At 58.6% G+C, this 13,047-nt stretch overlaps 1 protein-coding gene across 3 annotated transcripts in view; it reads left to right on the forward strand.

The window, feature by feature from the left end:
* Positions 1–12,717, forward strand: part of CC2D1A (coiled-coil and C2 domain containing 1A) — a 16,359-nt gene extending 3,642 nt beyond the window's left edge. Inside the window, exons 3-29 of one of the 3 annotated variants that reach the window (XM_040450111.1) lie at positions 199–311; positions 401–466; positions 751–885; positions 989–1,226; positions 4,499–4,623; positions 4,906–4,978; positions 5,124–5,195; positions 5,304–5,434; positions 5,513–5,585; positions 6,274–6,407; positions 6,746–6,860; positions 6,943–7,115; positions 7,777–7,899; positions 7,982–8,040; positions 8,132–8,248; positions 9,604–9,677; positions 9,752–9,810; positions 9,935–9,986; positions 10,119–10,218; positions 10,305–10,395; positions 10,710–10,847; positions 10,935–10,999; positions 11,591–11,654; positions 11,750–11,876; positions 11,955–12,031; positions 12,112–12,159; positions 12,241–12,717. In XM_040450111.1, coding sequence (XP_040306045.1) covers positions 199–311; positions 401–466; positions 751–885; positions 989–1,226; positions 4,499–4,623; positions 4,906–4,978; positions 5,124–5,195; positions 5,304–5,434; positions 5,513–5,585; positions 6,274–6,407; positions 6,746–6,860; positions 6,943–7,115; positions 7,777–7,899; positions 7,982–8,040; positions 8,132–8,248; positions 9,604–9,677; positions 9,752–9,810; positions 9,935–9,986; positions 10,119–10,218; positions 10,305–10,395; positions 10,710–10,847; positions 10,935–10,999; positions 11,591–11,654; positions 11,750–11,876; positions 11,955–12,031; positions 12,112–12,159; positions 12,241–12,261 — 2,663 coding nt within the window. In that variant the 3' untranslated portion in view covers positions 12,262–12,717. The remainder of the gene's footprint in view (positions 1–198; positions 312–400; positions 467–750; positions 886–988; positions 1,227–4,498; positions 4,624–4,905; positions 4,979–5,123; positions 5,196–5,303; positions 5,435–5,512; positions 5,586–6,273; positions 6,408–6,745; positions 6,861–6,942; positions 7,116–7,776; positions 7,900–7,981; positions 8,041–8,131; positions 8,249–9,603; positions 9,678–9,751; positions 9,811–9,934; positions 9,987–10,118; positions 10,219–10,304; positions 10,396–10,709; positions 10,848–10,934; positions 11,000–11,590; positions 11,655–11,749; positions 11,877–11,954; positions 12,032–12,111; positions 12,160–12,240) is intronic. The other 2 variants (XM_040450113.1, XM_040450112.1) reach the window with 2 other exon arrangements.
* Positions 12,718–13,047: the final 330 nt, after the last annotated feature.

Genomic DNA, 13,047 nt, shown 5'->3' on the forward strand with positions numbered 1-13,047 from the left:
GAGAGAGGGAGACACCGAATCCGAAGCAGGCTCCAGGCTCTGGGCTGGCAGCACAGAGCCGGACGTGGGGCTCGAACCCGCCAATCGCGAGATCATGACCTGAGTCGAAGTCGGCCGCCCAATGGACTGAGCCACCCAGGCGCCCCATGGGGACTCTTGAAGGATCCCAGTCCATCTGGAGCCTGTCACTGCCACCAGGTCCCCTGCCCATGGAGGCCATTGAGAAGATGGCGAGCCTGTGCATGAGAGACCCGGATGAGGAGGAAGGTACCGACGACGAGGAGGATGTGGAGGCTGACGATGACCTGCTGGTGAGCACCCAGGGCAGGGGGCCACCCATGCTGTCATTGCCCCGTGCAGCAGGCCCTCATGCCTGGCCAATGGCCATGTGTCCCTGCAGGCAGAACTAAATGTGGTCCTTGGGGAGGAGCAGAAGTCTCTGGAGTCCCACCCTCCTGTGGCTCAGGTATAGCCCGACAACCTGCTCCCCGTAGTGCAGGGTTCAAGGCCCTCCCTTGCCCCTCAGCCATGTTACCTTGGGCAGGTGACATGACACCTCTGAGACCCAGTTCCCTGCATCCGGAACAATGATGATGATTTCTACCTTGGGGGTGGGGGTGGGGGAGGCGGCGGGGACAGCTGGCCCCCCGGGCACCATGCCTGGTGTGTGATAGGCACTCGCCCAGGGGAGCCCTTGGGGAGAGCCCAAGTGGGGTCACCACCCAGACCATGCCCCGGTCCCTCCTGCAGCCCAAAGCCGCAGCCCCCAGCCCCGGGGTGGAGGCCACCTTGCAGGAGAGGCTGGCTCTCTACCAGAGGGCGATCGAAAGCGCTAGGCAAGCTGGAGGTGGAGCCAAGATGCGGCGCTACGACCGGGGGCTTAAGGTGAGCGGGCAGGCGGGTGACGGGAGGGCGCTGGCACCCTACCACCGGCCCACCGCACCCAGCTGTCAGGCTCCTCGGAAACCCATTTCGCACCTTCTCTCAGACACTTGAAAACCTGCTGGCCTCGGTCCGGAAAGGTAACGCCATCGACGAAGGGGACATCCCACCGCCCGTGGCAGTGGGGAAGGGTCCGGCAGCCACCCCCAGCCACACGCCCGCACCCTCCCAGCCGGCCTCCACCACGAGCCAGCCAGCCCCGGAGCCCAGGGTCACGGTAGAAGGCCCGCCTTCCTCTGCCCCAGCCTCATCCATAGGCTTGGCTAAGCCCCAGCTTCCGCCAGGTAGGCCGGGGGCAGGGCTGGGCTGACATGGGATGTTGCAGGCGTGGGATTTACTCAGCACTTGGCCATTCTGTGGGGGTGCAGGCCCTGCACTGACTGTCAGATATCCTTAACGCCCCTCGCCTCCCCAGGTCCTCATGTCTCTGGAGTTCACGAATGCTGTTTTTTGTACGTGTGGTGGTTTAATACATACAACATGACATTGGCCCTTTGAACCCTTTTTCGGTGTGCAATTGAGTAGCACGTTCACCATGTGGTGCACCGGTCTCCTCTGTTTCCAAGACTGTTTCATCGAACAAAAACTCTCTTCCCGCGAAACACTAGCTCCCCATTTCTGCTCCCCCGGCCCCTGACAGCCGCCATCTATGCTTAATGAGTCTGCGTCTCCCGGATACGTCACGTAAATGGGACGACACATGAGTTGTCCTTTGGTGCCAGCTTCTTTCACTTAGTGTCACCTTGCAGCATGCGTCGGAGTCCCTTTTGAGGGCTAACGCGTAAGAGCTATAAGTGGATAATTCCCCAGCCCTCAGTATGTCTGTCTTCTAAAACTGACCTGCGGGCTTATGAGTTCAAGCCCCGCGTCAGGCTCTGTGCTGACAGCTCGGAGCCTGGAGCCTGCTTTGGAGTCTGTGTCTCCCTCTCTCTCTGCCCCTCCCCCACTCACACTCTGTCTCTCTGTCTCTCTGTCTCTCTCTCAAAAATAAACATTAAAAAAAACAAACAAACCCTCACCTGCGGGAGGTTTTCCTTCCCAACCTGTCCCTCTCCGGTGGCCTTCCTCCCACTACCCGAAAGGAGTGCCCGCCTCTGTCCCTTCTAGAATATCAACACAGGCACTGCCCCAGGGGCAAACGCTCCCCAAACATACGAAGAGACACTTAAAACTGGGCTGGCCCGGTTGAGAAAGTAAACACCAGGTCTAAGTCTTTCCACAGCCCGGCTGGTTTCTAAGCTATTGTTTTGGCAAAGTTCAGGGAAGGTCGTTGGAAATCGTCACCCGAAATGCTCAGCCAAAATCACCAAAGCTTTTTTCACGACGGGGTTTTGGCATACGACTTGGGTAGGGTCTGGGGAAGCCCACAACATGGTGATAACAGGACCCCGTGTCTTCCCGTCTATTTGTTGGAATGAAGCAGGTTTCCTGGTGCTTTGAAGAAGAAAAAAGGGAAGTTGGGAAACAATGAACAGGGAAACGGAGTTAATTGGTAGAAGGTGGACCCAGCCCCAGCCCCGTCAGCAAGAGGTGCTAGTGCGATAAAATTGTGCTCTTGGCATATAAAAATTCTTTATCAAAAAGCCTGATATATTTAGGCTTTGTTCAGTGCTATGCTAATAATACCAATGATTCAACCTGGAAGAATGTTTTCGCTGCCCCCCCCCCCCCCCCCACCAAGAGGGAAGCACAAGCAGGGGAGGGGCAGAGGGAAAGAGAGAATCTTAAGCTGTTAGTGTGGCCTGGATCTCACAACCCTGGGATAATGAGCTGAGCCCAAATCAAGAGTCAGATGGACGCTCAACTGACTCAGCCACTCAGGTGGCCCCGGAAGGACATTTTCTTGACTCCGAGAGGCTCACTGTGATAGGAGATAAAACCGATCAAATGTCAACGCTCTTTTGCTTCCACTCACGGATACCTTTTCAGGCAAATACACCTGAACTTAAAGCTGTAGGTGCAGTTGTCAGTCTGAAAAAGTACGATGCATGTAGCTTGCCAGGCGTTTCTAGGATTTGTGGACCCCGGTGGTCGTAAGTGCAATAGCCCTTTGTTTTTTTATGTCAAAAATTGCACCAGTTGCCCTAAATTTAATGATACTTCTCCTGAAAACCTATCGAACGAACGTGTCATTTAATACTGTAACTAGCATACTGTTGAAAAAAGCAATTTAGGGGGGCCTGGGTGGCTCAGTCGCTTGAGTGTCCAACGTTGGCTCAGGTCACGATCTCGCGGTCCGTGAGTTCAGGCCCCGCGTCGGGCTCTGGGCTGACGGCTCAGAGCCTTGAGCCTGCTTCGGATTCTGTGTCTCCCTCTCTCTGCCCCTCCCCCACTCATACTCTCTCTCCCCCCACCCAGTATGAAAAAAAAAAAAGAAAAAGAAAAAGGCAGCTTTAAACTGAGCAGGCCCCCTGTTCCTTTGATAAACACAGTGCAGCACTGTATTTCTCTTCCTTGTGGTTTTCCTAGTATCATTTCTTACAGCTTCGTTTATTGTAAGAACAGCATATAACGCGCATAACGTACGAAACGTGTCGATCGGTTGCCTTTATTGGTGATGCCCGCGGTCAACAACAAGCTATGAGTAGTCAAATTTGGGGGGAGTCCAAAGTAGATTTCCAACTGCATGGCGGGGGCAGGGGGTGTTGGTGCCCTTGACACCCTCATTGTTCAAGGGTCAACTGTACTTGATGTGCTGAATTGTACCCTTAAAAAGGGTTAAGAGGGTAAATTTCATGTGTATTTTGCCGCAATTAAAGAAAACGAGGGGCACCACCAGCTCATTCGGTAAAGCGTGTGACTCTTGATCTTGGGGTCATGAGTTCGAGGCCCACAGTTGGCATAGAGCTTGCAAAAAAATAAAAAATAAAAATAAGTGAATACTGGTGAGTTTCAAATCACCATGGTAGTTAAAGTACGTTAGATTAAAAAACGTTAAAAGATTTTTTAACGTTTATTTTTAAGAGAGAGAGAGAGAGAGAGAGAGTACAAGTGAGGGAGGGGCAGAGAGAGAGACAGGGAGACACAGAATCCAAAGCAGGCTCCAGGCTCTGAGCTGTCAGCACAGAGCCCGACGCGGGGCTCGAACCCACAGACCGTGAGATCATGACCTGAGCTAAAGTCGGACACTTAACTGACTGAACCACCCAGGCGCCCTTAAAGTACATTAAGTTTTAAAGAGTGATGTGATAGTTCTGTTTTGTGAATGTCAGTATTTGCACGACACTGGGAATGACAACTGTGGCCACTTTTTAAAGTTAAGATGAGGGCCGCCTGGGTTCCTCAGTCGGTTAAGCGTCCGACTTTGGTGCAGGTTATGACCTCACGGTTCGAGGGTTCAAGCCCCACGTCGGGCTCTGTGGTGACAGCTCGGAGCCTGGAGCCTGCTGGGGATTCTGTCTCTTTCTCAGGTCCCGGGGTAGAGTCTCCGCCACACCATCTTGGGGAGACGGCATGGCCTCTCAGCCTCGGTGCTCACATCTGTAGGTCAGGCCTAAGGAACAGGCTTCGTTGTGACGGTTAACAGAGGCGGTTCGTACGCTGTTCCCCCTTCCAGGTCCCTGCAGCCCTGACCCCCTGGCCCAGCTGCAGAGCCGCCAGCGCGAATATAAGTTGGCCGCCCTCCACGCCAAGCAGCAGGGAGATACTGCGACTGCTGCCAGACGTTTCCGTGTGGCCAAGGTGCGTCCAGACCGGTGGGAGAAGACACGACGCTTCCGACTTTGCGTGGTGGCAAAGAACAGGAGCGCTGTGGTCACACGGACCCCAGTTTGACTCCTGACCCTTAGTCACTCTGTACGTGTAGTTTTCCATATCTCTTAAAGCCCCGGTTTACCCTGCCTGTGAAATGGGCGTCAGTATTGGAAGGGGCTTAAGCAAGATGCTGCAGAGGAATGGACAGAGGCTCCCCACAGGGTCCTGGCCCCCAACCGCAGCCTCTTCCCCTCGTCTCCTTTCTCTCAGAGCTTCGATGCCATCTTGGAGGCCCTGAGCCGGGGGGAGCCTGTGGACCTGTCCCGCCTGCCACCTCCCCCTGGTGAGGACCCCACCACCCTGCCCAGCCTCCGGGACTTGGTGCTGCCACCCTCTCTGGTCACCTGGGGACCCCCTCAGACCACACCAGCGTGGGGTAGGGGGTCCCCAAGCAAGCCCCTCACTGGACTGGACCTCTCTGCCCTCAGACCAGCTGCCCCCAGAGCCACCCTCGCCATCACCGCAGCCTCCAGCTCCCAGCACGGTGCCCTCCACGCCAGGTAGGCTCTTGGAACCCTGTGTGGTGGGCAGGCCAGGGCGACAAGTCTCTCCTTCCCAAGACTCTTAACCCTGCCCCTCTGCTCCCCCTCGGCCCCCGTCTGGCCCAGAGGTTCCCCCACCTCCGCGGACTCTCCTGGAGGCACTGGAGCAGCGGATGGAGCGATACCACGTGGCCGCGGCCCAGGCCAAGACCAAAGGGGACCAGCGGAAGGCTCGCATGCATGAGCGCATCGTCAAGGTGCGTGGGGGCCCAGTGGGCAGGCAGACAGCGCCCAGAGGCCTTGCCCAGGTAGCCCTAATCCTGTGTCCACTACAGCAATACCAAGATGCCATCCGAGCCCACAAGGCGGGCCGAACGGTAGATGTGGCCGAGCTGCCGGTGCCCCCAGGTAGGCACAGCCCCCACCCCTGCCCCTCCTGGCCTCTGAGCCTCCATAGGTGCTATTCCTCCTGACCGCACAGGCCCAGGGAGCTGTGTGCTCCGCATTCGGGAATTCTGCAAACTTGTTAGATAATTGGTACCTTACAGTTGGGTCCCAATCGGAGTGTTTGTACCACGGAAATCGGCAGACGCTAAAAATCAGGGGGTTTTACTTGGAGAGCCTGTTCACCAGCCCACCATCGTCTGCCTGATTTCCTCCATTTCTTCTGTGTTCGACTCCTCCTTTCGCATCAGCTCTCGGCCTTACACTCTACTCAGCCTTCCATCAGCCTCCCAGTGGGTTGGGGGCCTCCTCTGGGTTCTCAGAGCTGCCCGCGCACCCCCGGGAGAGCAATTATTCCTCAACACCTTGGTCCCCTGGGAATCCCTCCGGGCCTGTGACCGCCTCTCGTGCCTGGTAGCCCGCCTCACCCCCTGCTTGCCCGTTGGCGTCTGGTCAAGGCCCGGGGTCAGGTGAGAGGCAGCAGGAGATTAGGTTGGAATAATCTGGCATCTACACAGAACCAGCAGCAGCTCCTTCCTGGATTCAAAGTACATCCAAAGCCCCGAGGCTCCTTAGGAAGGGGAGGAACCCACATCTCCGCCATCGCGGCATGGGTCCCTCCCTCCTGACTGGGCCCTGACTGGCCGCCCAGGCTTTCCCCCCATCCAGGGCCTGGAGGCCACCGAGCCCACCCAGCAGAGCCTGGTGGGGGTCTTGGAGACCGCCATGAAGCTGGCTAACCAGGATGAAGGCGCAGAGGATGAAGAGGATGAGGAACCTAAGAAGGTGGGAGGGACTGGGGTCTTGGGGTGAGACGGGAGTGGCAGCAAAGCCCTGACAGAGCCTGGGAAGAGCTTGCCTCCCTCCCGGCCTGGCCACTTCCTGGCTGTGCAGCCGTGGGCAAGCCATTTTGCTCTCTGATCCTGCCTCCTCATCTGTAAAGTGGGTACAGGGGCTGTCTTTGTCTCTGCAAAGATTCAGTGAGAATGAGACTATATGGGGCATTCGTTGCTGAGGAAACAGAAACTAAGACAGTCACCATTGTCAGTTTCGGGCCCCGGCCCCTTGGGGAGTGGAGCCACTGTGAGTGCTGGGAGAGCTCTGATTCCCTCCCTGTCTGTCAGCAGCCCACCAGCCCTCCGGCCCCCACGGCCCAGCCCAAGGCCCCACCCTCAAGGGCACCCCAATCAGGCTCCACCCCAGCAGCCAAAACAGCCCCCAAGGGCACATCCGCCAGAGGTAGGTATGCCCTCCCTTCCTGGGCTGCCTGTTGCTTGGCTGTGGGCCAGGCCGCATCCACAGACCCCCCCTGTACCCACAGCCCAGCAGCAACTGGCCTTCCTGGAGGGCCGCAAGAAGCAGCTCCTACAGGCCGCACTGAGAGCCAAGCAGAAGAATGACGTGGAGGGTGCCAAAATGCACCTGCGCCAGGCCAAGGGGCTGGAGCCCATGCTGGAGGCCTCGCGCAATGGGCTGCCTGTGGATATCGCCAAGGTGAACCCTCTAGGCCTGCTGGACCTCCCCAGGCACCCCCTGTTGGGCTGTGGCCACTTAGCAGCCACGTAACTTGGAGTATATTAGTCAGGAACCAGGTTAAGCTTCTGTAACAGATAAGTACCCCCCCGACTCAGTGGCTGAAAGAAGACAGATATGTTTTCCCGCATGGAATACTCAGGGCAGTCTGGGCTCTGGAAAAGACAGAGCCCTCCAGGGCCCAGGTTCCTTCCATCTTGTTGCTCTGTCACACCTTGGAAGGTCATCTTTGTCCATGTGCTCAGAGTGGACTGATGCCCTTCCTGCATTCAGTCCATGGGAAGCAGTGAGAGAAAGAAAGGGCAAGGCAAGCAGTTCCATTTAAAGCAAGTGACGTGGAATGCCATCACTTCTCACCTTCCACTGGCCGCAGCTGAATCCCATGGCTGTACCTGGCTGCAAGGGATGCTGGGACACGTAGTACCTGGGCTGTGTGCCACTTTGGGAGGGACCATCCACTTCTCTCTGAGCACCACTTTTCTCCTCGGGGAAGAAGAAAGACCAGGGCTGGGGCAAAGCAGTGGTCCAGGAAGGCCTCTCCAAGAAGGGGTGACATTTCCATTGCGCGGGCCTGTTTGTTGCTAACCAGCAGGCCCCTCCCCATGAGGCTTGTCTTCTCTAGGTGCCACCCGCCCCCGTCAACAAAGACGACTTCTCTCTGGTCCAGCGGCCTGGCCCAGGTCTGTCTCAGGAGTCTGCCCGGCGCTACGGTGAACTCACCAAGCTCATAAGGCAGCAGCATGAGGTGAGGTGGGCCCCTGGCCCAGATCAGCAGCCCTCAGGGTCATGGCCTCCCGCCCCTCCCCTCACTGCCTTCTGCTCTTCAGATGTGCCTGAACCACTCTAACCAGTTCACCCACCTGGGCAACATTGCCGAAACCAGCAAGTAAGTACCCCTGTCCCTGCCTCTGCCAGACGTCTGTACCCCCATCCCATCCCTGGGTCCAGGGACCTGAACAGGTCTCTCTTGCCGGCAGATTTGAGAAATTGGCAGAGGACTGTAAGCGGAGCATGGAGATTCTGAAGCAGGCATTCGCCCGAGGTCTCCCCACGCCCACTGCCCGCTTTGAGCAGAGAACCTTCAGCGTCATCAAGTAAGGCCCTGATGCCCCTTGGCCCAGATGCCCCTTTGGAGAGGGGCTTGCACTCCCCAGAAGCCAGCAGAGGACTTGCCTCTGGGGGAGAGTTTGGTTGCACGGTGAAAGCACAGTATATGCAAGGGTCCTGAGGCAGGCATGAGGTGCAAGTGAAAGATGGTGTTGGGGAGTTGCCAGTGACACATTGAGAAATGGGGAAGACCGAGTGAGTGCAGAGATGTGCCTTGTCCCAAGGCCCCGGGCGAGCCCTCAGCGTGGTTGTTGTTGGTCCTGCTCCTCTTAAGCCTTCCCACACCGTGGGGAATTGGGATCATTTCCTCACTTACAGATGGGGTTAGGCACAGCCACTGCAACAACCTAGGATACCCCACACCCCTTACCTTGGCTCTCCCACATCTGCACAGCCTGGCTCCCCATCACCTCGTCCCCACCCACTGTCCCCACGTTGCTTGCCTCCTGCCACACAGGCCTGTTTTTGGTCCCTCAGACAAACCAAGCATGTTCATCCTCAGGGCCTTTGTACTGGCTCTTTCCTCTGCACAGACCCTCTTCCCCAGGTCTCCGTGTAGTAGCGCCTTCTTGGCATCCAGAATCACCTATGATGTCGCCTCCCTTGAGAGGCCCTCTTTGACCACTCCCGTCTACAACAGCCCATCCTGAGCATGCTCCACTCTCTTCCCCTATTTTAATTTTCTGCAGAATTGCTTTGTTTCCTCTGTTTATATATGCATTGGTCTTCTCTTCACTCAGCTAGCTTGGGCTCCATGAGCACAGGGATGGGGTCTGTTTCACTATATCCCCATCAGTGAGGACACCAGCAGGCACATAGTAGGGGCTGCAGAAATATTGCTCTTTTAAATTTGTTAAGATGTTTATTTATTTTTGAAAGAGAGAGAGAGAGAGAGGGGGACAGAGTGCAAGCGGGGGAGGGGCAGAGAGCGAGGGAGACACAGAATCTGAAGCAGGCTCCAGGCTCTGAGCTGTCAGCACCGAGCCTGACGTGGGGCTCGAACCCACGAACCCTGAGATCATGGCCTGAAATCGGACTCTTGACCGACTGAGCCACCCAAGCGCCCCCCAGAAGTATTGTTAAATGAAGGGAAGGTCCCCCAGCAGTGAAGCCACTGGCTGGCGCAGAGTGGGTCCCAGACTGAAGAAAAGTCTCGAAAGTAAGCCATTGGCAGATCTGGACAAAGAATTCCAGTCTGTCCAGATCCTAAAACTGGAGCCCAGGAGCCCATATAGCTACAAAGGCCAGCATGGGGTGTGTTCCCTGGATCCACAAAGGGAAAAGAAGGCGGGCAGGCGTTGGGGCTGACGTGCCTCTGTCTCCCCACCTGCCCTCCCGGAAGGATCTTCCCTGACCTCAGCAGCAACGACATGCTCCTGTTCATCGTGAAGGGCATCAACTTGCCCACGCCCCCAGGTGAGGGGCGCCAGGCAGGGGTCAGGGCTGCGGGACTGCCTCCCTGCCCGGCTCTGACCCTTGTCTGCCCACAGGGCTGTCTCCCAGCGACCTGGATGTCTTTGTTCGGTTTGACTTCCCCTATCCCAACGTGGTATGTAGAGAGCCCAGGAGAGGAAAGATGGGCTCAAGCCTCATCCTCGGGAGTGGGTCGGCAGGGGTCCAAGGGCAGGCCCCAGCCCCTGAGCCTTCCTGCCTCCTATTTGATTTGGCTCTAGGAAGAAGCTCAGAAAGACAAGACCAGTGTGATTAAGAACACAGACTCCCCCGGTGAGCGGAGGAGGAGGAGGGGGAGGAGGCCGTGGCTGCCGGGAGGCACCCCAGCCCCATGCAGAGAGAACCTGAAACCATAGCCTGACCCCTCCCTCTTTCCTCCTGGGCCTGTCCTCATTCCCGGAGTAGAGTTCAAGGAGCAGTTCAAACTCTGCATCAACCGCAGCCACCGCGGCTTCCGAAGGGCCATCCAGACCAAAGGCATCAAATTTGAAGTGGTCCACAAGGGGTGAGCTGGGGGTGCAGGTGCTGGGCGGACTCTGGGGGAGGGGGAGCTGCCCTGGGCCAACCGTCCTGTCCCCCCCACGCACACAGGGGGCTGTTCAAGACTGACCGGGTGCTGGGCACAGCCCAGCTGAAGCTGGACACCCTGGAGACCGCGTGTGAGGTCCGGGAGATCCTTGAGGTGAGATGTGGACATTTGCCCACAGGCTCTGGTGTGGCTGTGTCACTTGTTAACATTATTCAAAAGCTCCCTACAGGCCCTGGGCCTCCTAGGGGTCTCTTCTGCTGACCCAGCTTCTCCCCCAGGGATCCCAGACCTCCATACTACCCAGCCCTAAATATTCCCAGCACCCTGCTCCATTTTGACCAATTGGCATCTCGGCTCTATCTATCTAGGGGCTCAGATTTTGGAAATTACCCTGGTTCTCTCTGATCTCGGCCCTGGGCCTCCAGCCACTGCCTGCTTCTCAGTAGCCTCCCCTCATTTCCACCCAGGTCCTGGATGGTCGCAGGCCCACCGGGGGGCGGCTGGAGGTGATGGTCCGGATTCGGGAGCCACTGACCGCCCAGCAGTTGGAGACCACAACGGAGAGGTGGCTGGTCATTGACCCCGTGCCAGCAGCCGCGCCCACGGTGAGACTCCTGCCCATCAGCAACCCCAGGGAGGGAGGCTTGGTTCAAGCGGGCCGGGAATCACAAGACTGGTTCTGTCCACTGAAGCAGGTTGCTGGGCCCAAAGGGAAGGCCCCTCCCGTACCCACCCCTTCGAGGGAGCCAGGGAACAGGTAGGTGGCTGGGTCAAGCCATGCTGGAGAGAAGTCCCTTCTTCCTGTTTCAGCCCCTCCTGGACAGTTTCCCATCAGGCACGAATTGTAATGCATCCCTTCCCTGCTCCAAAACGTCTCCTGGCTCCCCGTCTCCTGAAACGTCCTGACACTTCTCAGCCTGATTTTTCGGATCTTTTGTGATTGGACCATTATCGATATATCCAGTAGTCTCGCCCCACCCCACTTCCTCCTGTTCGTTCATGGTTATCTACACCTCGTTTTCACTGGCCTCTGGGCTTTTCTGTCTTCTGATGATGCCATGAGCCCCCCTACCCAGCACTTGCTCCCCACTCCCCTGCCCAGCTCTAACTCCTCTGGCTCCCAGCTTGGCTGTGTTCTTCCTTAGGAAACCTTCCCTGACCACCGGGCACGGCAGTTGCCTGAGTGTATAGCCTTCAGCCCCACTAGGTCGTGGGCTCTGCAACACCAGGGTGGGCCTAGCTTATCTCCTGCTGTTCCCCAGCGCCCAGTGCGTCTGTGAGAATTAATGAGGTCAGGGTTGGGGGGGGGGGGGTCCTTGCGGGCCTTCATCCCTCCCCAACTCCACAGATCGGCCCGGCCCCTGCACAGCCTCAGCGTGCTGGCCTTTGATCAAGAGCGTCTGGAGCGGAAGGTGGGTGCCTGCTTTGACAGGCTGGCTGGGGCAGGATTGGGGGTTCGGTAGGCCCCGGACAGGGCCGTCACAGTCCCCCACTCTGCACCCCCCAGATCCTGGCCCTGAGGCAGGCGCGGCGGCCGGTGCCCCCAGAGGTGGCCCAGCAGTACCAGGACATCGTGCAACGCAGCCAGTGGCAGAGGGCGCAGCTGGAGCAGGGGGGCCCGGGCATCCGGAGGGGTAGGGTCTCGGGGATGGGCGCGTGGGGGAGGGGAGGGCAGGGCAGCAGCCCCCATCCTGACCCCTCCCCACCCTCAGAGTACGCGGCCCAGCTGGAGCGTCAGCTGCAGTTCTACACAGAGGCGGCCCGGCGCCTGGCCAGCGACGGCAGCAGGGTGAGCCAGGCGAGGGCCGGGTGGGCGCTGGGGGGCCGGGGCTGCCCGCGGCTGCCCGCTGACCGCCTCTCGGCCCCCAGGAGGCTGCAAAGGAGGCACTCTACAGGCGGAACCTGGTGGAGAGTGAGGTGAGCGGCCAGGCCGGGGGGTGTGGGGCACGGCTGTGGCCACGAGTACCCCGTCCCTGACCCTGGCGGCCTTCTCCTTAGCTGCAGCGGCTCCGCAGGTGAGGGGTCGGCCGGATGGGCGGCCCCTGGAGAGTGCCCAAGGCCCTGGCCCCGGGAGGAGCTGACCAGGCCACAGCCGGAGGCCAGACAAGCAGACAATCAGCAGACCGTCAGCTCCAGATGGACTTGTCCTCCGCCGGGTTCTTCCTGGCGGGGGGCCCTGAGGATGGCACCACCAGCCAGCCTGTGCCCCTTGCCCCCGGCCTGGCTGGGTGGGCCCTGGAGAGTCCCGTTTGCACAGCCTGGGGTGTCCGGCCCCTGGCCTGCCCCAGAGGTGGGGGGGCAGCTAGGACCAAGCCCCGAGGGCCCCTGCAAGCACTTTACTTCCTATCCCTCCCCAGCCTTAACCCTGAAGCCCACCCACACCCCAAAGAAGCCACTGAGGTCAGCCAGAGCCCAGCTGGCTCCCCAGGGCTGACACAGGGAATAAACAGCCAGGGCCACGCCTGGCTCACTCTGTCCTGTTGATGTTTCTTGCCCCCGCCCTGTGGCCAGCTGGGTCTCTCCCACAGTCCCCCGGGGGTTGATGGCAAGGTGCCCATAAGAGGGGCAGGCCGTGGGGGGAGAGTGCCCGTGAAGGATGCGTTCGATTCGCACACTTGCTCCGGGGACGTGTGTGAGGGCTGTGCCCTGCTTGAGGGCGTCTGCCGTGCCGTGTGTTTCTGTAGCTGGTGGCCTTGGGTGTGTTCAAGTGTGTACGTACGGTCAGCTGTCACGTGGTGGTTCTTGCTGACCCCTCGAAATCCAGCCCGGCTGCTCACTGGCCCCGGGACTTGGACCAGATTGCCT

This window comes from Herpailurus yagouaroundi, unplaced genomic scaffold (genome assembly GCF_014898765.1).
Source record: "Herpailurus yagouaroundi ecotype Mexico unplaced genomic scaffold, PumYag 200, whole genome shotgun sequence".
Taxonomy (NCBI): Eukaryota; Metazoa; Chordata; class Mammalia; order Carnivora; family Felidae; genus Herpailurus; species Herpailurus yagouaroundi.